The following is a 25,324-nucleotide window of genomic DNA, read 5'->3' on the forward strand; positions in this document are numbered from 1 at the left end:
TCCTTCCTTCCTTCCTTCCTTCCTTCCTTCCTTCCTTCCTTCCTTCCATCCTGTTCAGTGATTTTAGTTTTATTAATTTACTCCTTTTGGGGGCTAATTTTGCAAGTAAGTTTGCTTAACAAGCATGTATAAGGGCAAGGCCAAACAGTGGCGAGACAGTGAGAGGGCTAGGTGCCTGGCAGGTTGGCCTCTGCCAACCTCTTTAGAACATGTTTAATTATTAACGTCGGGATTGGATGTTGAGTCTTTTGTGTCCGTAACAGAACATAAGCCAGAAGCAGAGATGCAATGGAAAAAGAGGCTGAGCTGAGCACATCTGCACCTGGGTGATGACACACAGCTCTCCACCAGCCACTGACTCAGCACCTGATCATTTCTCTCCTGCTGTGTTCCTTAGTCATGCTAAAATGATCAGTATATCACAATCTACTGGGAAGGGTACAAAGCAAGTGGGACCTTCTACACAGTTCTTCCAAGAAAAAAAAAAAAATGCAGCAGGGGTTGCTAATGGCAGCATGGACTTGTGATTAAAGGCTGTGCTAATTTGCAGGCAGAGGAGCTCTGACATGCCTACGAACTCAAGAAAGACAGCAAACTCTCCTTTCTGTAGGGCAGCGGTTCTCAACCTGCCTAATACAGTTCCTCATGTTGTGGTGACCCATGACCATAACATTATTTTGTTGCTACTTTATGACTAGAATTTTGTGAAAAAAAATTTTTTGTTTTTTGTTTTTTTCAAGACAGGGTTTTTCCATGTAGCCTTGGCTGTCCTGGAACTTACTCTGTAGACCAGTCTGGACTCACATTGATCTGCCTGCCTGTCTCCCTGAGTGCTGGGATTAAAGGAGTGTGCCACCACCACCAAGCTAATTTTGTTACCTTTATGCATTGTAATAGCAATATTTTTGGAGAGAGAAGTTTGCTGTGGGGGTCGTGGCCCCCAGGTTGAGAACCTCTGCTGTAGAGGACACCATTTTCAGTTTCAGATGATTTCAAAGTACAGTTACTAGTCACAGTCTTACTCAGATCATTTCACACCAACAATTACTGAATAAAAAACATCTTGGATCAAGGTGTGGTGGTGCATGCCTTTAATCCCAGCACTCAGGGAGGTAGAGGCAGGTGGGCCGCGGTGAGTTCGAGGCCAGCCTGGTCTATAAAGCGAGTCCAGGACAGTCAGGACTGTTACACAGAGAAAGCCTGTTTTGAAAAACTGAAAATCTCTGAAGAAACGTTTTGCACATTTCTGGAAGAGAAAGGTAGGTTGTCCTGGTAATAATTTCACCACATATGATATTTGGTTCAATTTACCAACCCAGGTTCACATGATTCCACCAAACACCTACAGAAGAACTAATACCAATTATTCAGTCTCCAAAATCAGAAGAAGAGGGAACATTTCCCATCCTGGGAGGCCAGATTAGCCTACCACCAAAACTAGTCAAAGACACGGCAAGAAAACCGTGAATCAGTTTCTTAGATAAATAGATACAAAACTACTAGTAAACTGAAAAAATATTAGTAAACTGAATTTATTAATATATAAAGTAGAATATATCATGATCGAGGGAGGCTATGCAAAGCTGGTTTGATGTTTTCATATTTTGGTTATGAGCCTAGCCTTTAGCAGGTGAGCCATCTCTCTAGCCCAGTTCGATACACATAGACTGAGAAAAAATATGATCAATAAACTTCAGAATCCATTCATGATAAAAAATATTCTCAAAAAACAAAAAAGAGGAGTTAACTTATTATACAATATAGAGTATGTACCTCCCCAAACCAACAGCTGACATCATACCTAACTGACAATGCTTTCTCCCTCAAAGCAAGAATAAGACAAAGATGGACGCTCTTACTTGTTCTGTTTAATACAGTAGTTAAAATTTTAGCTAATATAAAAAGGCATGAAAAAGAAATAAAAAAGCATACAGGTTACAAAGGAGACAATAAAACCAGTTTTGTAGATATCAGGATTGCAGAGGTTGAAAACCAAGTCTGCTCACAAGGTTACCATGGTTCCATTAGACAGTCCCAAAGACCCCAGACACCTTCCTGTGTGCTGGGAATTAACAAACTGGGATTTTTAATCAGAAAAAAAAAAAAAACCCTATTTACAACTTCTCCCAGATTTGTTTGTTTTAAATTTTATGTGTATGAATGTTTTCCCTGCACATATGTCTCTGCACCATATTTGCTACTTTGTGGGTTCCTTACTCTGTTCCATCCTTCTCCACCCTTTTAGTCCCCTAAAAGTAGACAGGAGGAAAAAAAAAGATACAAGGGAAAGAGTGTGATGTTATTGTTAGACTACTTTCTGCTGATTAGGGGCGTCAAGTTCCTTGGGGCAAGTTTGATCTTCACCATCAGGATATCTAATTTCTTTTTCTGGTTTCTTTGCACACGCTTGACAAATGGCAAGCAACAGCAACCAAAAGCAACCATCAGCATCCAACCACCAACCAGTCAACCACAGCAACCCTGCCTCTCTAGGCTGTAGCATTTATCCTCTGAAAAGTCCCCAGAATTAATTTTTTAATTAATTCTTTTTTTGTTTTGTTTTGTTTTGTTTTTGGAGACAGGGTTTCTCTGTGTAGCCTTGGCTGTCCTGGACTCACTTTGTAGACCAGGCTGGCCTTGGACTCTGTCTCCCTGAGTGCTGGGATTACAGGCATGTGCCATGGCACCTAGCGCAGTCCCCAAAATTTAAAACATCACACACTGGAGGAAAACTCTGCAGCTGGCAAAACCACACCCTGGCCAGAGGACAAGGCAAATTGTAGTCAGCTGCTGCGAAGCAGCCCCACCCCCACCCCTGGGATTAAAGCAAAAAACATATTCTTATATTATTGCTTAGTTTTCTTAAAGAAACAAAAACTCCAGAATTCTCACTACAATCCCATGTATGTCTGATACCCAAGATGAGGGCATCAGATCCTCTGGAACTGGATTCCAGACCATTGTGAGCTGCCATGTGGGTGCTGGGAACTGAACCTGAGTCCCTGGAAGAGCAGCCAGTGCTCCTGACTGCTGGGCCACCTCTCCACCTCCCAACCCATAGTTTTAAAGCCCAAATCTAACATAACATGTACACACTCTATAAGCAGAAAACTATAAAACATGGCAGAAAGCAAGTATCTAAATAAGTGTACACATATTTTTGAGTTAAAAGATAACTTTGTTAAGATTATTAATTACTCTCAGTTTGAAATATATATATATATATAATATAATTCCAATTAAAATCTCAGTAAATCGTAATTTGTGGTAGATATTGGCAAATGATTTTAACATTTATGAATGCATAAAACACCAAGCAGTCTAGAAGCACAACAGAGGGCGAAGCTGCAGCTCTGGGAAGGGGCAAGGTGAGGGTGGTCTCCTGGTACCTGGTGCAGGACTGGACAGCCATACACAAAACAAACCCACAAACAAGCAGCTAATGCGTACTTCACAGCTCACACAGTGACCAATTAGAGACCACAATACAAACTTCTGAGGGCTCTAGGAAAGACACAAGAACAAGTCTGAGTTTGTGACCTCGGGTTGAGTGATGAGCTTCTAATTACATCAAAGCCTGACCAGGAAAGAAAACAGCTAACAAACTGGGTGAAAATTTAGAACTTTGCTCCGAGAAAGATACTGTTAAGAGAATGAAAAGACAAGTCTCAGACTGAGAGAAAATATCTGAAAATCAAGTAGGATAAGGACTTGTATCCAGCATGTGTGTATGTATATACATCTAAATCTTTTAAAATTCAACAATAAAAAACCAATAAGATTTAGAAAGAGACAAGGACCCCAGACTAAGGAAGATGACTGGCCAGCAAAGAATTATGGGCAAAAGAGAGCTCAGCATAGTTTTCCTTCAGAGAAATGCACATTAAAACAACAGAGAGGGTTGTGGCCATGCCCTCTGGAGAGTTACCGGCACTCTGAGATTAGGCAGAAGGATCAGGAGCTCAAGGCCAGCCTTGGCTATGCAGTGAAACTGCCTCAAAGACCCACTTGGGCCACAAAACAAGACACAAAAAGGAGACAGGTACTATAAGAATATCCAAATCTAACCGACAACAATGACATTACCGCATGCAGGTGACAAAACACTCTTACCTAAAAACGTACAATAAAATGGTCATGTCATTTATGGGTAATTGCTGTGATTCTACCAGAAGATAGTCATTCACCCAATGCGCGTGCGCGCGTGCGCGTGTGTGTGTGTGTGTGTGTGTGTGTGTGTGTGTGTGTGTGTTACATATGCATCTCATGGCACACCTGTGGAGGTCGGAGAACACTTGCAGGACTCAGTTCTTCCCTTCCATTATGTGTAGCCCAGTGACTGAACTCAAATCATCAGGCTTGGTAGCAAGCCTGATGTCTGTCCACCGCAGGTGTGAATGGAGGTGTTTTTTGAAGAGGAAATAAAAAGGAGCTCCCGGTAGCATTAAATCTGGATGATACCATCTTTCCCCCTCCTAAGGATAAGGCAAGCCTTTCTCAGGGGGCTTCTTGCTAAAGGAATCAGTTAATCAGTCGACAGAAGAGATGAGTTCAGTGACATTCCTGTACCTTCTGAGAGTAAGAGCCCTTTGCAACTGGTACCTCTGCTCTGAAGCAAAACAAACAAACAAACAAACAAAATCAAAAACCCCACACAAACCTATGTAGTTTGGTGTGAATAACCTCGGGATAGACTATTATGACTTAAGTACCTAATTAATGGAATGCAGCAGACAGAACAAATAAAAAGGAACACAAAATTTCCCCAGCCGGAATGAAAATGAACCTGACTTTGAAAATACTCGCTAAGAATTTTAGTACCTTGGTGCTGATGAACTTATAAAGAACATTAGAAGTACACCACAGGCGCCAGAGAAATGGCTCAGTGGTCAAGAGCACTGGCTGCTCTTCCGGAGGACCTGGGTTATGTTCCCAGCACACACGTGGCGACTTACAATGGCCTCGACCTCCAGTTCCAAGGTATCTGATAGTCTCTTGGGGCCTCCACAGGCAGCAGGCTTATGTGTGTGCACACGCACACATGCAGGCCAAACGCTCACCCACACAAAGTAAAACTAAATGAATCTAAAAATAAATCCACCTGAAATGGACTACAGTCTCCTGTTTTATTCATTTGCTAGCACACGCTTGCTACCAACAGCCTGGCACTGTTCTCAGGGCCTTCGGTGATGAAAAGAGAAGGCACCTGCGCATCCCCATCCCCAGCGGCATTTGCTCGGAAGAGCTAAATTACGGTGGTACCTGAGTGTTCAGTCATGAATGAACAGATGGGCAGAATGTGGTAAAACCATCTAACTCACCTGAAGAAGGAAGTGAAGTCTAACAGATGAACTCTGGGGACCTCATGCTATGCCACACAAGCCAAACCTGACATAGTTATGGTGGAGCAAATGCACTTACATGGGGAGTCTGAAACAGGTGAGTTCTTAGAGTCCAGGAACAGAACAGTGGCTGCCGGGCCCAGGGTGGGGATGGGCAGTTAATGCTTAACAGGCTCAGAGTTTCGATTTTGCAAGATAAGAATTCTGCGGAAGCAGAGTGGCAATGATTGCACCACAGTGCGAAGGTACTTCACACCACTTAAGATGATGGTTAGACTTATAAAAAGCAACTGACATCACCAACTGGACTCACAAATCCTTCGAGAGACAATGGGTAAGGCTCTTGGAGTTCCTGCTTTTGGGAGTTCGGTTTTGTGCAGTGACTATTCTGTACATGCCCTGAGGAAGCAAGCGTGTCGTGGACTGAATGACTAAGGCCATAGAGAACCCTCGCCAAGCCATAGTCAGTCAGTCCTGGAGGGCACGCCACAGCAGCCCTGCAGCAGCAGCAATGATGCCAGCAACACTTGCCCATTCTTTCTGTGTGGATTGTGGCGTGCACTTAAGATGCCCATTTCATGGTGGCTGATCCGGAGCGTGTGTTAGAGCTTGGGGCACACTACCACTCTGAAAGGATCTCCCTTGTTTATCTGTTTTACTCCCAAACCGTGTATGTACTTAAACAGATATGGATACATGAAAACTTATTTCTAAGACCTATTATTGTTATTATTTATATTTATTTTATTCATTTACTCATTTATTTATTCATCCATTTATTTATCTATCTATTTATTTATTTATTTATTTTTTACGACAGGGTTCCTCTGTGTAAAAGCCCTGGCTGTCCTGGACTGGCTTTTAGACCAGGCTGGACTCAAGCGTAGTGATCCTCTGCCTCTACCTCCCTGAGTGCTGGGATTAAAGGTATGTACCACCATGCCCAGCTTATTTTTATTATTTTTATTTATGTGTACATGTGTGGGTTTCTGCACAAGAGTGATGTGACTGCAGAGCCAAAACCTGGTGTCAAATTCCCCGAACTGAAGTTCGGCAGTTGTGAGCTGCCGGACATGGGTGCTGGGAACCAAACTCGGGTCCTCTCCAAGAGTAGTACACTCAACTGCTGAGCCCTCCAGCTGGATTCTACTTCTTAAGTAATCAGTGTTCTACTTTTTGAGTAAGATTTGGAGAAAATACTTATATTCACTATTTGAAGAATATTGGTATTTCTACAAAACTGTCCATTCTGCCTCAAATTTATATTGGTATGACATCATTCATAGCACTGCTTTCTCACAGCTCTTCCACTTTTTATTTCTCTGATTCCTCCCACCCTTGGAGAGTTATGGACTTGTACCTCACTGTTATTTCAGCTTAGATTTTCCTGGTCGTTCCCCTACACACACACCCAAGTGTATGTGGGTTAAAACCAAAAGCAATTTTGACCAAGCATGGTGGTGGTACATGGCTCTAAACACAGCACTTGGGAGGTGGAGGCAGGAGGAGCAGAAATTCAAGGTCATTCTCAACTACATAGTGACATCAAAGCCAGCCTGGCTACACACACACACACAGACACACACACACACACACACGTACTGCATTGGGTTACACTTGGTTGGGTTTTGTTCTGTTTGGGGGGTTTTTGTTTTCTTTTTGGGTTGAGACAGGATTTCCTTGTGTAACAGCTCTGGCTAGCCTCGAACTCACAGAGATCTGCCTGCCTCTGCCCCTTGAGTGCTGGGAGTAAAGGCATGCACCAATGCAACCTGGCACCCTTGGCATTTTTAAACTACATGCAATCAGAAGTGATTTCTCCAGGAACCTCTTGCTGGGATACGGGGAGGATGAAGTCTGTTGCCAGCAGGAGGAGGAGTTTCGTCTCCGTGAATTATTCATGCAGTTCTGTCTGTTTGTGAGCCCACCCAGAAGTGGGGACCTGAGACTAGACAGTGATGGGTAAGGACAGGCAGGAGGACGCTCCAGGGCTATTTATTACACATCTCCTGCTCTTTGTCTAAGCCAAAGCCTCTTGTCAGGGCCCTGAAGAAGGACAGGGAGTGTTTGTGCAGGGGTCCCTGGGCCTCTCCGTTCCTAGTGTGGCCACCTTGTGTAAATCCCCCCCTTCCCTGCTTTCACGGTCATTCTGCTTAACTGGCTTAGCTTGTTGGGGCTGGGAGGACTGAGGCTCTTTTCCTAACAACTGCAGTACCAGGTTTGAATCTTTTCTGAATCTCTCTTCCTTTATATTGAGAGCACTGTGTCCTTTTTGCTCGCTCTCTCTCTCTCTCCCTTGTTTTTGGAGCTGGAGGGAGTCTCACTACAGGCTGAGCTTGAACTCAAGAGCCAAGCTGAGCCTCGGCTCCCAGAAACTAGGATTAGCTCTGAACCACCACATATGTTCTCTTTAGGTATTTTAGTATGTGTGCCTGTGTTGTGTGTGGGTGCATTGGTGAGTTGAGGCCAAACGTTGACATGTGTCTTCCTTTTGTCCCTCTTCACTTTCACCTAACCTGGAGGTCACGGGCGGCAGGAGCCTCCCTGGTGCTGGGATTACGCGCCTGGCTTTTTTACCCTGTAGGGTTGCTCTCAACTCAGGTCCTCGTGCTTGCCCACTCAGCACTTTACCCTCTGAGCCATCTCCCCGGTGCTGGTGCCTCTGATCTCCTTGATAGGGTTAAATAGTTATCTTCATTACCCTCCCCCTGCATCTCGGCAGGTAATCCTTTCATTTGGTGTACCTGAGGACTAGCTCAAGCCAACCTTTTTTTTGGGGTAGGGTGGGGAGGGTTGCTTTGTAATTTTGGCTTGGGCATATTTCAGCAGCCGTTAAACATCAGGAGTTTCCTGCATCACAGAGATTAGCTAAATGTTCCAGGTAGAGATCTGTATTCCAAACCTCATCTGGCCTTTTTACCTACCCCCAACCCTCCTCAAAGGGGAAGACAAATTTCATCTCTCCAGGAGCAGGTGGAGTTCTTACAATGTCTTAGTTTGTACCTTGTAGCTTCCTTTTCACTTTGTTTTAGATTTCTGGTATCTAGTTACTTTTCATTCTTTCTTGAGGACTCAGTACTTGACGCTTTCTTTTTGTGCAGCCAAGGCATGTGAGGAGACGTCAGAAGACAACTTTTGGGACTTTTTCTCCCCTCCCACCAGGTGAGTCCAGAGACTGAACTCAGGTCAAAAGGCTCGGAGGCAAGTGCTGGCCATCCCAATGGCTCTATATTTGATATTTTTAAATTATTTTATTTTATTGTTTTTGAAACAGGGACTCACTACATAGCTTTAGCTGTCTTGGAACTCCCTATGCAGACAAGGATGGCTTTGAAGTTACAAAGAACTACCTGCTTTTGCCTGGCAAGTGCTGGAACTAAAGGTGTACACCACCATGCCCAGCTGATATTAAAAAGAAAACATGGTTGGTGGTAGAGCAGCCCTTAATCCCAGCACTCATGAGGCAGAGGCAGGTGGATCTCTGTGAGTTCAAGGCCAGCCTGGTCTACAGAGTAAGTTCCTGGACAGCCAGGGCTACACAGAGAAACTCTGTCTCAAAAAGAAAAAACAAACACAACAACATTTCACTGAGATTTCAAATCACAGGAGGATTTTAATGATAATCTAGCTCACTGTTTTGCCAGAACTGAAAACTATTCATAATGAAACTCGGAGTCTAGAGCTGGAGAGACGGCTCAGCAGTTATGAGCGCTGGCTGCTCTTCCAAAGGATCCGGGTTTCATTCCCAGCATCCCCCAGCAGCACACAGTCACCTCTAACTCCAGCTTCAGGTGATCCAACATCCTCTTTTGGCCTACATGGTCACCAGGCACACATGGGGTACACAGACACACATGCAGGCAAAAGAATAACAACAAACAAACACCCCCCGCCCAGTCTAAATCCCATTCAGACCAAATGGATAACTTCATACGAGGAATCATGAGTAACAGATCTGCAAACGGAACTGAGTGTCATGGATCTGTTCAGTGGGTAGCAGGAAGTTCTTCCTCATAAAGTAGAAAATATCAAAAGGATACAAAATAGGATACTTACCAGGCTGGGTTTGATGCCTACACTCTCAGCTGCTTCAAATGCCAACAAGAGATTCCTTTTCTGTGTTACAAAGAGAAAGAGAAAGGCTGAGAGAAGGGATGGCAGCAGATACCCTACAGACTACTCACCAGACACAACAATTATAAAAGTCAGTAGTGAAGGAAATTAAATATAACGGAATGAAAAACTGTTTCCTCCCCCAATCCTAGTCCTCAACAGAACTGCTTTCTACTGTGTCTTTACTTTTTATAGTGATCTCTTGGTGACTGCAATCCTCTTATACTGCCATTTCTTTTTAGAATTCATTTGTTTGTGTGTGCACCCATGCCTTGGTCGGCCTGTGGCAGTCAGGGGACAACTTGTTGAGTTTTGGTCCCAACCCTTCTTCTAAAGTTTGTTCTCGCCTGCTCCCCATAGTTTCTACAGGCTCCAGACTTCTCTCATTAGAGAACTGTCCCTCATCATCTGATTTCTTACTCGTTTTGGTGCTTGTGTAGAATTCCTACCTCCTTCCTGGCAACCTGCTGCTTTTCTCTGTTCACAGGGAGGATCTGCCTCACATTTGGAGTAGGAGTCCTTGGATCACTCACTCCTCACTTTCTACGTCTCACACTCGGAAGCTCTCAGTCGTTATTATTGTTCAATTATTCAAAGAAATCTTTCTGCCCCAAGAACCCACTGTAGAGGTACACCCCATCTTCTTAGGACAGGCTATGGAGAACACTTTCCAGACACAGTCATACAGAAAAGTCCTCTTTTTGCCATCATGCTTGGTAACAGTGGGAGGACAAAGGATTCTAGGCCGAAATAATTTCCCCTTAGACACTAACAGCACTGCTCCCTAGAGCCACGGAGCCTTAGGAGCTTTGTTCTGAGACTCTTCCTGGCTAGTCTCTGACATCCCTTCGTACACATCATCTCAATCACTTGTCATGCCGTCCTGCCTCAATAATTTATGTGAAAGCCATTACATTTTAGAAACTATTTTTTTGTTGTTATTGTTTTTGAGACAGGGTTTCCCTGTGTAACAGCCCTGGCTATCCTGGATTCACTCTGTGGACCAGGCTAGCCTCGAACTCACAGAGATCCACCTGCCTCTGTCAAGTGCTAGGATTAAAAGCGTGCACCACCACTCCCAGCTCAAGTTTTAGAAATATAACTAGATGCTTTTAGTATAATTGAGAAGCATGTTCACACTTTATGTTCTATGTATAATTTTGCAACTTGATGCACTTAGTTTTCTTTTCCTTCCTCAGGGATTGAACCCAGGTCTTGTGCATGCTAGACAAGCATTTTACCACCGTCATATTTAAATTGTTATACATAAGCTGGGAATGCATTTGTGGCCCCAGCTACTTAAGAAGCTAAGGGAAGATCACTGGAGTCTAGGAGTGAAAGGTCGTTTATACATAATTTTCTTTTTTTCCATTTTCCCATGGTCTACACTCGGCCCTGTCTAAATATCTGGCCCTAGACCAAAAGTTTCGCCTGACACTGAAGTCAGCTTGTGGCTGTATAAACGCGGTCAGAGGAAAAGCAGACATGTCCATTCGTGCTTTCTTCTAGCCTGTGGTTTAGCCTTGGGAAGCTGCTAATCCATGGTGATACTGCCCAGTCCACCAGCCTTCTTCCTTGACACCTGCAGAGATAGACGGGTGAGAACTGGACCCTTGGTCTCCCAGACACTGCTGTTCTGCAGAACAGACTTGGTAAATGGGTCCTCCTAACCCAAAAGCGGGGAGCAATCCCTATTTTGGTGCTAATGGAGCCCTTGTTCTTATTTTAAATTTAAACATTGAAAGCCAAGTTTTAGGTTACATTGCTCAGGAGGCTGAGAAACAAACAGTGCTTACGGCTCATGAGATTGCAATGCCAAACTGCTTCCTAAAAAGGCACACCGTTTTTAGCTCCAATAACCATCCTTCCTAACCTGCCAAATGTGTCAGGCTAAACATGGTCTTTTATTGTTTTAATTTGCATTACTGGGTTACTAATAAGGTCTAAAGAGAAGGCATTTATAAATGAAATGTTTTAGTTAGAATTCTGCTAAGACTCTGTAGTATGATTCAAATGAAAGTGTCTTTTAAGCATAATTTGAACACAGTCCATACTGGAGAACTGCCCCAGCAGTTCCATAGCATAGCATGGAACGTGATAGGGGTGATTTTTCTTTTGTTCATAAAAATGATTTTTCCTCCTTTTGATGGTAGCAGGACACCAGTGACCAGGTGTCATTATGCTAATACACTTTCACTGCACACTGTTGTTTCTGCTGTGCTAAGGCCAGAGAACAGAAGAGAGCATGCCCAGTGAAGAGGCCGGGAAGGATCCAGAGTCTTCAAACCGGGAGCTGTGCCTCAGCAGAAGCTCTGCCACACAGGTGAGGACAGAGAGGCCATGCTTCAGTGCCTGCCCCGTGTGTGGGGTGGTGTGAGCCTGGGACTTTCTGTTCCTATCTGATGCAGCTTGGCTGGGAGTACCGTACTGATGCAGTATCTTTCTGCAAGTAAGTGGGAGAATGGATTTGACTCACACTTGTACTCAGCTTCAAATACCAACATAATCACTGTCCATTCTATAAACCTGATTCTGGGCTGTGTGCAGGGGCTTCACAGGCTCACATCTGAAGACAATGTATTTCCAATGAAAACAAAATACCTCGACCAAACCTTCCAGGGTTTGTAATGTACACCCTGTGATTGCATATCCCTTTAATACCATATTTGAGACACAGTCTCATGTAGCCCAGCCTGGCCTTGACCTTCCTGGGTAGTTAACAATGACCCTGAACTCCTGATCTTTCTGCTCCCACCTCCCAAGTGCTGGGTTTATAGCAAGCACCACTGTGCCCAGTTCTGATTTCAAATTCTGAACTAACTCATTTTCTTTGGTGCTGGGGAAAAGGTCCAGGCCTTCATTCATGCTAAGCATAGGCTCTACCCCTGAGCCCAGCTTCTTTATCTACTATTTTTATATTTAAATTTTAATAGAGTCTCACATTCTTATATTTCTCTTAGTGCCCTTTTTGATGGCTGAGTATTCCACAAAGTACAACCAAACAAACAACAACTCCCTCAGACTGAATACACGAGACTAATAGGCAAGAGTCTGGACCATGTTCACACATCCAGAAGGGTCTGTGCTCGTCATGTTCTCTTTGAAGCCCAACCTCAAACATGTGCTTTCTGAGGAAACCTGCCCAGTAGTACTGTGGCCTCAGGGACATTACTCTCATCAAAAGTTCCACACATGCTCAATTGATGTTGTACTAATGGGCTCGTCATTTTTTATAACCCTCCTCTGGAATAGATGGATCAGACCTCTCCCAGTGTACCCCAGCCCTCCTCAATGGCTACATCCTGAGCCGTAGCCACTGCTTTTCCACTTAAGGTGCAGCCCGGATGGGGCCAGATATTTCTCAGGGAGGAGTGGCCAGTGGTAACTGACAGAGCCCTAGGTGCTAGAACTCAAACTCAACTAGAGTTGACAGGGAGGCTATGAAGCCAAACAGATCTGAACTTGACACTCCTGGTATGTGATGCTGCCTCCTTAATCTTGCCTTATAGTGGTTCTTCACCACTGGTACTCCTCAATGACATCAGCAAAGATCAGAAAAAGGAACTCCACCAGATGTGTGGGAAATAGGGCCCTTGTCCTGTAAGGGTGACAGAAACAAGAAATTGATGCCAGACTGCCCAGATGCACATTTCTGCAGAAGGCAACTGGGTAGCTGGCAGGGTGCCGAGTACTAGAATCTCAGGGATCCAGAGTGAGGCAAGGGGTTTTGGTCACCAGGAAGCAAAGTGTGAGAGCAAACACTTGCAGGCCCATTATTCTTGAACAGATCTGAACTGATTCCAGGACAAAAAAGCCAGGCCTGTTGACTACAGATAACACGTCACTTTCAGGAAGGCTTGAGAGTGTGTGGGTGAGCAGATGCTCAAGCTTAACCTGCTACCGTTTTAGGAAGGACTGCTGAGTATTTTGAAGTTTGCTATGCTCACAATTTACATAGTTATTTTTGTAACATCACACCAGTGAGGAAGTGGGGGTGGAAACTCAAGAGGGTGGGGGAGGGAATGCCAGATCAGACTCCCCGCTGTGCCCTTGGCCTCTGTGATGGCTGATGGCCCCCACTCTGCACCCCTCTGGTTCCCTCTGCTGGGTCATTCCCCTCTGGGTGCTTCTACTGTGCTATAGACAGGGCTTGACTGTGTCCCAGTAGGTTCCTGCGCTGAAAGCGTGGGCAGTAGCATATGAAGTAATGGAACCCTTAGGGTGTGGATAAAGCAGGTTACTGGGAATCTTACTCTCTGAAGAGTTCAGTGCAGTTCTCATGAGATACTGATTACTTTTTGGGAGAGCACCCCTGGCCTCTGAACCTCTCTGGCTCCCTGTCTCACCCCGCATCATTCTTTGGCACATGGTCTCACTGTTGTAATGCTACATACCAGGAGGCCCTTCTGAGTGGTTGAAAGATATGACTGCCCCAAATTTGGATTTCCAGCATTCAAATCTCTAACCAAACCTCTTTTCTTTATAACATACACAGTCTCAGTTACTTTGCTATAGTTATTAAAGTTGCTTAAGATAGTTCCCTTAAGATGAGGGGTCTAGCTGATCTTCAAGGCTTCACGAACCATCTCTATCTAGCTTTCCAACATTATTGGACAGTACAAACACAAAATGCTGCTTCATCTCAGGAAGTGCTACCACACAGCACTAATCTTCACTGATTCCTCCCACATCCATTCTTCTAGCTCTGATTTCCAATCTGAACTCCAGATTTGCTGTCTACCTGCCTGACACAACACTTGAAGAATAATTTAGACATCTCAGACTTAACATGATTCACTGCATATTTTTCCTCCTAAACATTACATACTCTGTAAGACCTGGGGTCCCAAGGCTCAGGAGTTCAAGATTGCGCCCTTTCCAGAAACTCCCCCAGACCAAGACTCGTTGCAAAAGCAAGAGATTTATTAACCATTGCACAATGGGGTCACCCCTGCCGGTCAACAAAGAGTGGCACCGGGAGACAAAGGACTTTAGGTTTTTAAAAGAAAAATTGCGGGAGATTTGAAGTCGCAGCCTTGGCAACTTAGGATTGGATGAGGAAGCTATAAAGTAAGATAATTGGTTAATCTTAGGTGCTCAAGCTTGGCCAGTCCTGCCAAGTGTGGATGCAGCTGCAATTGAAGGTGGGGGTGGTTAGCTCATCCTTGAAGATTAGGGGCTACAGACTTTTGGCTGGAGGTCAAAAGCTACTCAGAAGAAGTCTAGGTTTGTTGCTAAGAAATGCCATCTCAAAGACAAGGGTCTGGTCCTTCTTTTGCTGAGTGAAGGTCATTGCTTGCTTGCCTTTTTTTATATCTGTCCTCACAGATAGGGTCACATTCCTCCATTCTCTGGAAAGGTACTAAGAGGCTTTAGCTTAACCTGGACCTAAAACTCAAAACTATAGGCTTTAGAAGACATATAGGTTACAAAGTTAGCCTAACCCTTTCAACTCTTACTTGGCATGTCTGACAGTTTGCAAAGCGCTCTGCATGAAGATGCTTTGAAGAAATTACTTTCTCAATGCTAGAAACTGAACCCAGGGTCGGGTCCATGCTGGATCACTGCTTTACCATGAGCCATACTGCCAGTCCTGTAAGATACTCAGTGATGGCTAATTTTTTTGTACCAACTTGGCTATCTGGTATCCAAATATTTAGCCACACATTATTTCTTTATTTAAAATTGTATCACATGTATTTATTTATTTATTTATTGTGTGTGTGTACATGCGTGCTCATGTGTGGAGATCAGAGGACAACAAGTTGCTTCTTTCTTTCTACCTTGTGGATCTTAGTTATTAAACTCAGGTTGTCAAGCTTGGGAGCAAGTGGCCTTACCCACTGAGCCAGCCACCTTGTCAGCCCTCTAGGGAGGTATTTAAAGGGTGAGATTAGGGAAGGCATTGTGGCACGTGTCTTTGACCCAAGAGGCAGGAGGCAGAGGCAGGCAGGTATCTGTGAGTTCGAGGCCAGTCTGGTCTATACAGTTAGATGACATTAACAATTCCATTGGTGGACTTAGATGACATCAACAATTCCATTGTTGACTTCCCATAAAGCTGACAACCCTCTGGGGTGCGGATGAGTCTAATCCAATCAGCTCAACAGAATAAAGATGAACCTCCTTTAAAAGATGAGAAGGGAATTCTGCTACCATCCCTATCTCCACCCCTAGCACTAGAAGAGACTTTGAAAAATGAAGGTCACAGATAAACCAGGGTTTTCTCTAGGAAACAGGCAACAGGATCTTCTCAGCAACTATAGTAAACTGGGACTCACTCTTTTTTCTTGGTAACAGAGGGTATGACTGAGAAAGGCAGCTGAAACTTATTTGCTAAGGATAGGACCCCACTGTGCAGTCACATCCCATCCCCTGTGCCCGTCCTGAGGTCCCAGATCTATTAAGCCTTCCCACCCATCCAGTAATGCTCTGCTGCAGAAGCTGGCTCTCCCGGGGGAGACACGAGGTGGCACAGACACTGACTCACTTTCTCCTGACTGTTCAGCTCCTGGTACGGGATGTGGGCAGGCAGGTAGGTGTGCAGCAGAGCACAGAGGGCCAGCCCATCGCTCCAGCTGCTGCTGAAATTGGTGATATCAATGTTCTGTGGAGAGAGAAAAGCCAGTGTTAACCCCCACTGTACTGCCAAGGACAAGAGTCAGACAATGTGCTGGGTTTGGGTAAGGCAACGTAAGGGGGTGTGTTTAACTTTCATGGGGTGTGTTTAACTTTGGTAGTAGGAATGGCCTTGTGTGGTCCACATCCATTTGCAGGTACATGTGTAGGTGAAGATGAGATCATGGGGAATTCTCACCCCCTGGGGAACCATTAAAGCCTGATATAAATCTTGTTTCAAATTACTACACAAATGAACTTTGTGCATCCAGCATTTCCCAGACTTATTGGCCAAGGGAGCACAATCATCACTACCACCACCACCATCATCACCACTACTACCAACTACTACCATCATCATCACCATCGTCACCTCTACCATCATTACAATCTCCACCACCATTATCACCACTATCACCATCAACACCACCACCACCATCACTATGGCCATCATCATCAACATCATTATACCACCATCACCATCATTACCATCACTATCATCACCATTATTCCTATCACCGTCATCATAACTACATATAACCAAACAACAAACAGATCAGACAAAACAAGAGCATAGAGCCCAAGCTACAATTGCTCCTGCTCTATACTCCCTGTCTTAAATAGAGCAACTTCCCAGGGGCGAGAGAAACCTCAGGTGTAGTGAGAATTTTGGTTTCTTTAAAGAACATAGAAATGTTATGGAAATACGTTTTTGTTTTAATCCAGGTGTGGGATATGGGGCTGCTTCAGATTGTCCACAGCAGCTGACTACCATTTGCCTTGTGCTCTAGCAGGGGCATGAATTTGCCAGCTGTAGATAGTTAATGCAAGTGTATGATGTTTGGAATCATGGGGACTCATGAAAGGGTATTAAAAATGCTAGAGCTCAAAGAGGGGCTGCAGGGTGGCTGCTTCTGCTGCTGCTTGCTGTTGTAGTTGGCTGCTGTTTGTCAAATGGTCACGCGCAAAGAAACAAGAAGAAATTGAGTGTCCTGATGCTGAAGATCAAAGCAGGAAGTAGTCTAACGATATCAACGCCCCCTTTCCCTCTAACCTTCTTTCTCTCCTACCTAGTGTTGGGGGTTGGAAGGGTGGAATAAGGGTGGAGAAGGGTGATAAAAAGGAGCCCACAAAATATCCAACAGTCCAGCTTTACTCAAGCTCAATAGTCTCCCAGCTATCACAGAGAACAAGCAAGGATCATTCCAGTGGGGGGTGAGGCTCCTCCCCCAGGGCAGGTCACTCGTTGGGGTTGCTGCTTGACACACAGTGATAAGCAAGGTTATCTTCCCAAAGATTTCATTTTTAAAAGATGTTCAGGGGGCGGGGAGTTAGTATAGTGGGTAAGGGTACTTGCAGTCAAGCCTGACCACTTGAGTTCAATGCCCAGGAACCACACAGTGAAAGGCGAGAAAGATGTTTGAAAGTTGGTCCTCTGCTCTTCACACATAGGCAGTGGCACACACATAAATATAATAACAGCAATGGAGACAGGAGTTTTGAAGTCTGGGATCCCAACTCAATGGACTGAAAGTTTAGAGAGTGAGACATCACAGGAGCATGGCTTAAAATGATAAAAAGCCAGGCTGAGCGTGTCCTGAGGGACTCTCTTAGATATATAAGTCATTTCCTTCTGCTCTATTATGTCCTAACCACTCTCATTTCTTTGCCATTTTTACTATGAACAGACCTGCCTCTATGGGTATGGAAATGATTCCTCTGTGATAAGGCATTTCTCCTGAGCATCAGATTCAAAGGAAAAACCTCAACCCACATGCATTTCTAATCTGTGTGGCCATTTAAAATAAAAAGGGCAAAGCCATTTATTCACAAAATCATCTTTTGTCCAAAATTGTAGTTTCATAATTCAGAAATTGTTCTGTTTTATTGTTGTTATATTTTTTCTTTTCATTTTTTTTAAGAGTTTCTTAGGATAGAGGTCTTATTTCCTTGAGGAGTATGATCCCTGGAACTAAAGTTATAGATGGTTGTGAACCACCATGTGAGCGCTGGGAATCCAACCCAGGTCTTTTGCAAGAGCAACAAGGGCTCTAAACTACCGAGCCATCTCTCCAACCCATAAAATTAGTGTTTCTAATCTTTTTGCACCTACATCCTTATGTACCTATACAGATCCTTGCGGAGAGAATCTGAAGACAGAAAGTAGGGCCTGGAGAAGGCAATAGGGGACACTTCTTTCCCTCCACTCCAAAGGCTCCTCTAGTACTTGTCTCTATTATGGGAAATCTACTTCCCATAGATTGTCTCTATTATGGGAAATCTACTTCTGTGTCACGTGGTGGTTTGATAGGAATGGCCTCCAGAGCCTCATGTGTTTGAATGCTTGGCCCATAGGGAGTGGCACTCTTAGGAGGTGTGGCCTTGTTGAAGGAAGTGTGTCATTGTGGAGGAGGGCTTTGAGGTCCTATAAGTTATGCCCAGGAACATAGTCTCCTTCTGCTGCCTATGGCTCAGGATGTAGAAGTCTCAGCTCCTCCTCCAGTACCATGTCTGCATGGACGTTGTCATGTTTCCCGCCATGATGATAATGGACTAAACCTCTGAAACTTTAAACCGGCTCCAGTTAAATGTTTTCGTTTATAGGAGCTGCCTCGGGTCATGGTGTCTCTTCACAGCAATGGAAACTCTAACTAAGACCTATCATTATGGGAAATCTGCCTTCTATTTCCTTGGACTATGTAGAGAGTTGGGATGCTTGATCCTGAAAATATAAAAAAAAGTAAATATCCCACTGTAATACTGTCTGCCCTCAATACAAATAGGGAGGGGGGTGAAATTAGCCAAAAGATAAAATCTTAAACGCTCATACCAACCTACAGCTGGACCTGCTTTGTGAAAATCACCGGAAGTGACCTAAAGTGCCTTAAATAACAGGCAATATGGCTGCTGGTAAAATTCCTTCCCTGGAGGAGATATAAGCAATGACTAACTCTCTGCCAAAGATCATAATGACAAACTAAAGAGGTGCAATTCTACCAACATATCAACGCTTATTTTGAGAAACCAGTGAGTTTAAGGGTGGTGGGCAGGAGAATGGGCAGTTTTAAAGCAGCCACACTGGGAGGTCAGCACTCAGTGAAAATGGAAACTCTTCTATGGCCATCTAACCGGAGCCCCCTCCCTAATGCCACGTGCGTTAAGGCAGAACTGCATACACTTGGTTGGGAGGAGTGGCTAGATACTCCGATAAGGGTCCCCTAACTCTCCCCTTACACACCCTCAGCCCCCTTCTATAAAGGAAAGGCAGTGGCCAACAAGCCCAGCTGTGAGGATCTTTTGCAGGCACAGCTGAACTCAAGGAGATGGAGGCAGTTAGGCTCAGCGACTGTCCTGTACAACAGTGGCTCCCGCAGAGCACGCTAGAACGCAAGTTCTTTGTTATCTGTCTACGCTAACCTTACAGCATTCCTTTAAGGAGAATGCTTGGACATTCTGGAACAACTAGAGTGCATGTTCAATCATAGACTTTCAGGAAAAAAAAAAAAAAAGTGACATCCTTCCCTGGGGACCCCTGAAGCAGCACCAGGAAACTAGCACACAGTGGGCATGTCTACCTGTCTCCCACATTGATTCTGTCTTGTCTTATGGAGACTTCCAAGCCCTGACTCTGTCCTTTTCACAGCAGTTCTGCCTTCCTGAACAAATACAACTTTTTCCTTATGCAGGTCCTATTGCTCTATTTTTTTCCTTAAATAATTATTTTTAAAACTTCCTAACACAAACAGCTATTAGCTAAGAATGTTCAATAGTGCAAGAGCCTCAGGTTCCATGGATCTGAAGGACTCAGTTTCCACAGACCTGAAGGACTCATCCCAGACACAACCACCTTACAGGCTAGAGGCAGACTGATAGATGACCAAAGGGCAGACAGACTGACAGACCCGTGACAAAAGAGACATGGGAATAGAGCCTACCTTAAAAGTGTGTGTGAATGTGAGTCTTTGGGGAATATATTACAAGGCCTTTAAAGTAAATACTTATAAAGTAAGGCATTCACTTTCCTTCTTAACGCCCATTAAAAGAGTATCTTTGAGCCTATTAAATGTTTTATAAAGTCTTAAAATGCTATTTGCTTATTTAAAACAACTTTTATTGGAGTCATAAGAGAAAAGTTTCATTAGGTTATAAAATCTGATGTTGGATACAGAGATTTTAAATAAATTTCCTTTCTCCAAACTTTTTTAAAATATTATTAATTTTATTTCATTTGTTTAATAGTCATAGGTAATGAAAAATAACAGGACATAAAAATGTTTCATGTTGGGATGTCCTGGGTCAAGTACACTGTAAATACGGGCTGGACTAATTCTAATGGGTTTCTTTTTTAGAAACATTAAGGTTTACATGTTAAATATTAAGTTTCTACTAAAGCTGTAATACATGTAAAAATGATAATGTTTGCCAAATATTCATAAGTTTCCTTTCATAGTGGGGATGATAGGAGATACAATACCAACAAACAGTATCATTGTATAAATTTATATATATATTATAATGGCTATATTATTAAACATTAAGATGATAATAACACTTACATTGCTAAGATGAACTTTAACTTATAGTTATAACATTGAGCTTAAAATTCATTGCTCTGGGGCCGTAGAGATGGCTCAATATTTAAGAGCACTGGTGGCTTTTGCAGAGAATCAGGTTAGGGTCTCAGCACCCACTGAGCACCTATCAGACTGCCTGTAACTGGAGTTCCAGGTGGTCTAGAACCCTCTTCTGGCCTCCAAGAATACCAGAAATGCATGCAGTAATATATATAATGGCAACACATTCATACATGTAAAATTAAAATAAGTGAATCTAACAAAAAAATTATTGCTATTTTAAACAAACAACAAAACCAAACTGCTGCCTTTCTATATCTCTACCTTCAAAAAAATGGGGTTTTAAAAGATTTTTTATCTTGTACAATTTAAACTAAAGTGTCTGCTTGGCCTGCTTTAAGCTTTATCAAGAATCCAGCTAAGCTCTATGTCTTTAAAGTTACTGGTTTTCTAATTTACATAAAAATTATGTTTTTAAAAGTATAGATTTCAGGTATGGTGGCACGTCTTTAATCCCAGTACTCAGAAGACAAAGGCCAGCGATCTCTGCGAATTTGAGGACAGCTTGATCCAGAGAGTTCTAGGCTAGACAGGGCCATATACTGAGATTCTTTCTCAAAGGAAAAAAAAAGTACAGCTTTTGGATTAAGAATTGCTTGTTGGCAAGGCTGCTCCCCCCTCAGCGGGAGGTGATCAAAGAGCCAGCCACTGAGTTCATGTCAGAGACAGTCCCTGTTCCCCTTACTAGGAAACCCACTTAGATACTGAGCTGCCATGGGCTACATCTGAACAGAGGTTCTAGGTAATATCCATAAATGGTCCTTGGTTGGAGCATCAGTCTCAGAAAAGACCACTGGGCCCAAATTTTTTTTGGTTCTGTTGCTCTCCTTGGAGCTCCTGTCCTCTTTGGGTCTTACTATCTCCCCCTTCTTTCCTAAGATTCACTGCACTCTGCACAAAGTTTGGTTATGAGTCTTAGCGCCTGCTTTGATACACCACTGGGTAGAGTCAGTCAGAGGCCCTCTGTGGTTGGCTCCTGTCCTATTCCTGTTTTCTCCTTCTTCCAATGTCCATCCCGTTTGTCTTTCTGAGTGAGGATTGATCATCTTACCCAGGGTCCTCCTTCTTGCTTAGCTTCTTTAGGTGTACAGATTTTAGTATGTTTATCCTATATTATATGTCTAATATCCACTTATAAGTGAGTATATACTGTGTGTGTATTTTTGCTTCTGGGATACCTCACTCAGGATGATATTTTCCAGATCCCACCTTTTGCCGGCAAATTGCCAGGCCACAGAGGAGGACAATGCAATCAGTCCTGATTAGACCTGATAAGCTACGGTCAGATGGTAGGAGAGGAGGACCTCCCCTATCAGTGGACTTGGTTAGGGGCATGGGAGGAAATGAGGCAGGGAGGGTGGGATGGGGAGAGAATGAAGGAGGAGGCTACAGCTGGGATACAAAATTAAAAAACTGTAATTAATATATAAAAAATAAAAATTTAGTTAAAGAAAGAAAAAGTGTACAGAAAACTCTAGAAATAGAAAAAAAATTGCTCATTGCCTTATAGAATAGAATCTAAACAGCAGGCTACCTTAAAGCTGCCAATATAAACAAAATCTAAGTATTTTCTCTCTTTCTTTTTGAGACAGGGTTTCTCTGTGTAGCTTTCACGCTCCTAGACTCGCTTTGTAGACCAGGCTGGCCTCAAACTTAGAGTGATCGGCCTGCCTCTGCCTCCCCAAATTCTGGGATTACAGCAGTGCACCTGGCTAATCCTTAGTATTTTCATAAAGGTGCTATCTTTTTATATGACTGCACTTATATTATTTATAAGTTTTTATGTTTACATGGTACCAAGCTAGATTATCAGTAAATGGTTGCATTAATTAGAATAGCCAACTTAGCTCCCATTCCTTTTAGGGCATAAAGCAATTAAAGTTAAAACAAAGAGTCAGATAAGCAGTCTTAGTCAAGGCTGACAGCTCTGATCTACAAATGATACGAAGACGTCCCTGTGGCTTGGGGAACGGATCGGCTCACTACATGAGGGCTTTGGTTGGAGGACTAAGACTCACACATACACACCAGACGGCCTGCGCCTGGGGTTGAGCTTCGAGGCGGCCCTGTGTGCTCAACTTTCTTTGTGTGTTTTAAAGAGGATTTCTATGTTTTATCAAAATAATCACATTTAGTTTCTACTAAACGTGTCAGGCTTCTCCTTAGCAAACAGTCTTACACCAGCTTTATCAAACATTTGTCCCTGTCAGCCTTTATCTAGGCGCTACAACAGCTGTATTTTAAAGTATGGTTTGTTCTCCAGTACTGGCATAACGGGCCTTTTGAGTATTCAACAGCCGTACTTGGAGACCGATGTGCGTGTGAAAGGAGACCAGTATTTTGGCCCTTGTCCTACAAGGTCAGCTTGGTTGCAGGGGTTATGCATCTCTGAGGAATTGTTTGTCCTCTACATCAGAGAGGCCACAGAGAGCTGGACAGCAGACTCTCACCAGCATACATTTTGCAAGGAGGAAAGTCACCAGAGGGCTGTGCTTCCAAAGAAAGGCCCATGGTCAGCAAGACCCCGACTCAGCCCAGGCAATGGCAAACTGCTCAAGCAAAGAAAGGATGAAAGGAGCCAGAGGTTCCTCTCAACTCTCAGTGACCCCCGCCCCCAGGCCCAGTTTCTCAATTGTCCTTAACAGTTAAAAATAGTAATTCTGGGATATCTATGTGGTCTTATTATACACCCAGCAGAAAAGTACAGGAAAAAAAAAAAGATTGGCATAATAAAAAAGAAAAAGGTAAACTAAAGTTTAAAATACGACAAGCAATAATGCAGGGTTTTAAAAGGCTTTCCTATTAAATCTTGTATATGCGTTAATGAAATACGAGGTAAGGCAACTGCAGCCACCCAGCTACCATACAAAGACAGGTTGTATTTATGTAAATCTGCTTAGGTAAATTTATGTAAACGTATCGGCAGGAGTTAACCTTGCTTCAAGCTCTGATTTTCTATTTTCCTTTTGATGCTGTTGGTTCTCAATGTTTATACCCTCACACAACCTTCCTTTTAATCTATTCACCAATCCCATTCATTCTTTTTGTTTGTTTTGAGACAGGGTCTCACTATGTAGCTCTGGCTATCCTGGAAATCTCTATGTAGCTCAGGCTGGCCTCGAACTCAGAGATATACCTGCCTCTGCCTCCCAAGTGCTGGGATTAAAAGCATGTACTACTACACCAGACACATTCGCTCTTAAAATTGTTCTTTTTCATCTCACCACATTCTTAATCAATTTTTCTCTAAATTAATCTAAGAGCAAGCTACAGAGGATGCCTTCCTGGGATAAACATGGCATGGCTTTCCTGGTCCTCGCCCTTCATGAGATTATGAGTTGGCATGATCTCAAACTGACTTAAACTTGTATTTTATTCTTGTAGAACATGAGTCTTCCACAACACACAAGGATTTTAAACTAAACTCCCTGTAACGCAGGAATTCTAGAAAATCCAAATTCTAGCTGAAAAGCCAAAGTCTGTTCTCTAACCAACAGATAAAATAGAAAACAAGCCTTGTGGTTTCTTTTAGGCAAGGTCTACGACTGTCAGCAGCATGAAAGCAGTTACAGACAACTGACTGATCATCACCGTTCTGTTCATCAAAAAGATTTCTGGGGACTACATTTCTGGAGTGGGAGTGTGCAGGGACTGTGGCTGGCAAACAGGGACTGGGTGGTAACAAGTTTACACAAGGCTGGAAGGCTTCACTGACCTGGGTTTATCTAACAAGGCAAAGCACCCTGAAATACAGTAAAAAAAAAAAAAAAAAAACCTAAAAAAAAATAAAAACCACATAGGAAAGGCGGGGCTATAAAGGCCCTAGAGAGGCTATAACCACCTTGGTGCTCGCTTGGCTTTCCTCTCAGCTCACAGCCTTGTGTGCCTTCTCGGGAGCTGACCGTGTGACCTTGCTGCGGTCTTCGGGTGCTCTCTGAACTTAGACCCTCTGCTCAGTGCTCCCAATTGTGCTCTTCTAGACACTCTGCACTTCTTACTATTGCTCTGACCTCCATGGCGGGCGGAAAGGCATTGTCTGTTTCCATCTCCGCCTCTCCTGGTGAGGGCCAGGATTTTCAGCTTGCCTGAACTGATGTTTCCCTCTGAAACTAATAAAATTGTCCTCAAGCTTCCTTCCGAGCCTGTAAATTCTTTTATTACCGAGCTTAAGAACACACGGCAAGCTTAGTTTTCCCAGTTACACTGGGTAGAACTAGGCAAGTGTGGGGTCCATTTTAGGATTTCCGCAGTCACTAGGGCTTCTAGGAAGGCCCTCTGGGCCCTCTTCAAAACACCCTAATTCCAGAGAAGCTGGGCCAAAAAGCCAGGCAAAGACCAAAAGAGGGAGGTGATGGTAGCTCTTCTTGAGGGAGTAGGCTCTGGCAGCCCCTCCTCCTCTGCAGCAAAGGCCGTGCTAGAATTAGTCCACTGTGACTGCCCCGGAGAGCTGAACTGGAGCGTTCTCCAGCCTGCCCTGCAATTACTCAGCTGGGACAGGCATCTGGCTGAGAGCAACAGGCTGCCATGGTAACACCTCTCCATGTTGGTCTGCATGGTTCAGGCACTCCTGCCTTGGAACAGCCGCTGGGCATCCAGGGGCATCCGTGCTACATGAAC

General features: G+C 43.8%; 1 protein-coding gene and 1 long non-coding RNA gene across 4 annotated transcripts in view; one reads left to right on the plus strand and one right to left on the minus strand.

Annotated features, from left to right (window-relative positions):
• The window catches only part of Specc1 (sperm antigen with calponin homology and coiled-coil domains 1), a 251,057-nt gene that overhangs the window by 4,511 nt on the left and 221,222 nt on the right, over positions 1–25,324 (minus strand). For all 3 annotated transcript variants that reach the window (XM_055594127.1, XM_055594125.1, XM_055594129.1), the window contains 2 exons: positions 15,946–16,062; positions 9,399–9,458 (listed from right to left, as the gene is read on the minus strand). In XM_055594127.1, coding sequence (XP_055450102.1) covers positions 9,399–9,458; positions 15,946–16,062 — 177 coding nt within the window. The remainder of the gene's footprint in view (positions 1–9,398; positions 9,459–15,945; positions 16,063–25,324) is intronic.
• Positions 5,594–24,385, plus strand: LOC129666831 (uncharacterized). The gene is made up of 4 exons (XR_008718657.1): positions 5,594–5,676; positions 8,444–8,504; positions 11,681–11,778; positions 24,240–24,385. It is a non-coding gene; the product is annotated as an uncharacterized LOC129666831 (long non-coding RNA).

This window comes from Psammomys obesus, unplaced genomic scaffold (assembly GCF_907164565.1).
Source record: "Psammomys obesus unplaced genomic scaffold, mPsaObe1.curated_primary_1811, whole genome shotgun sequence".
NCBI classification, from domain to species: Eukaryota; Metazoa; Chordata; class Mammalia; order Rodentia; family Muridae; genus Psammomys; species Psammomys obesus.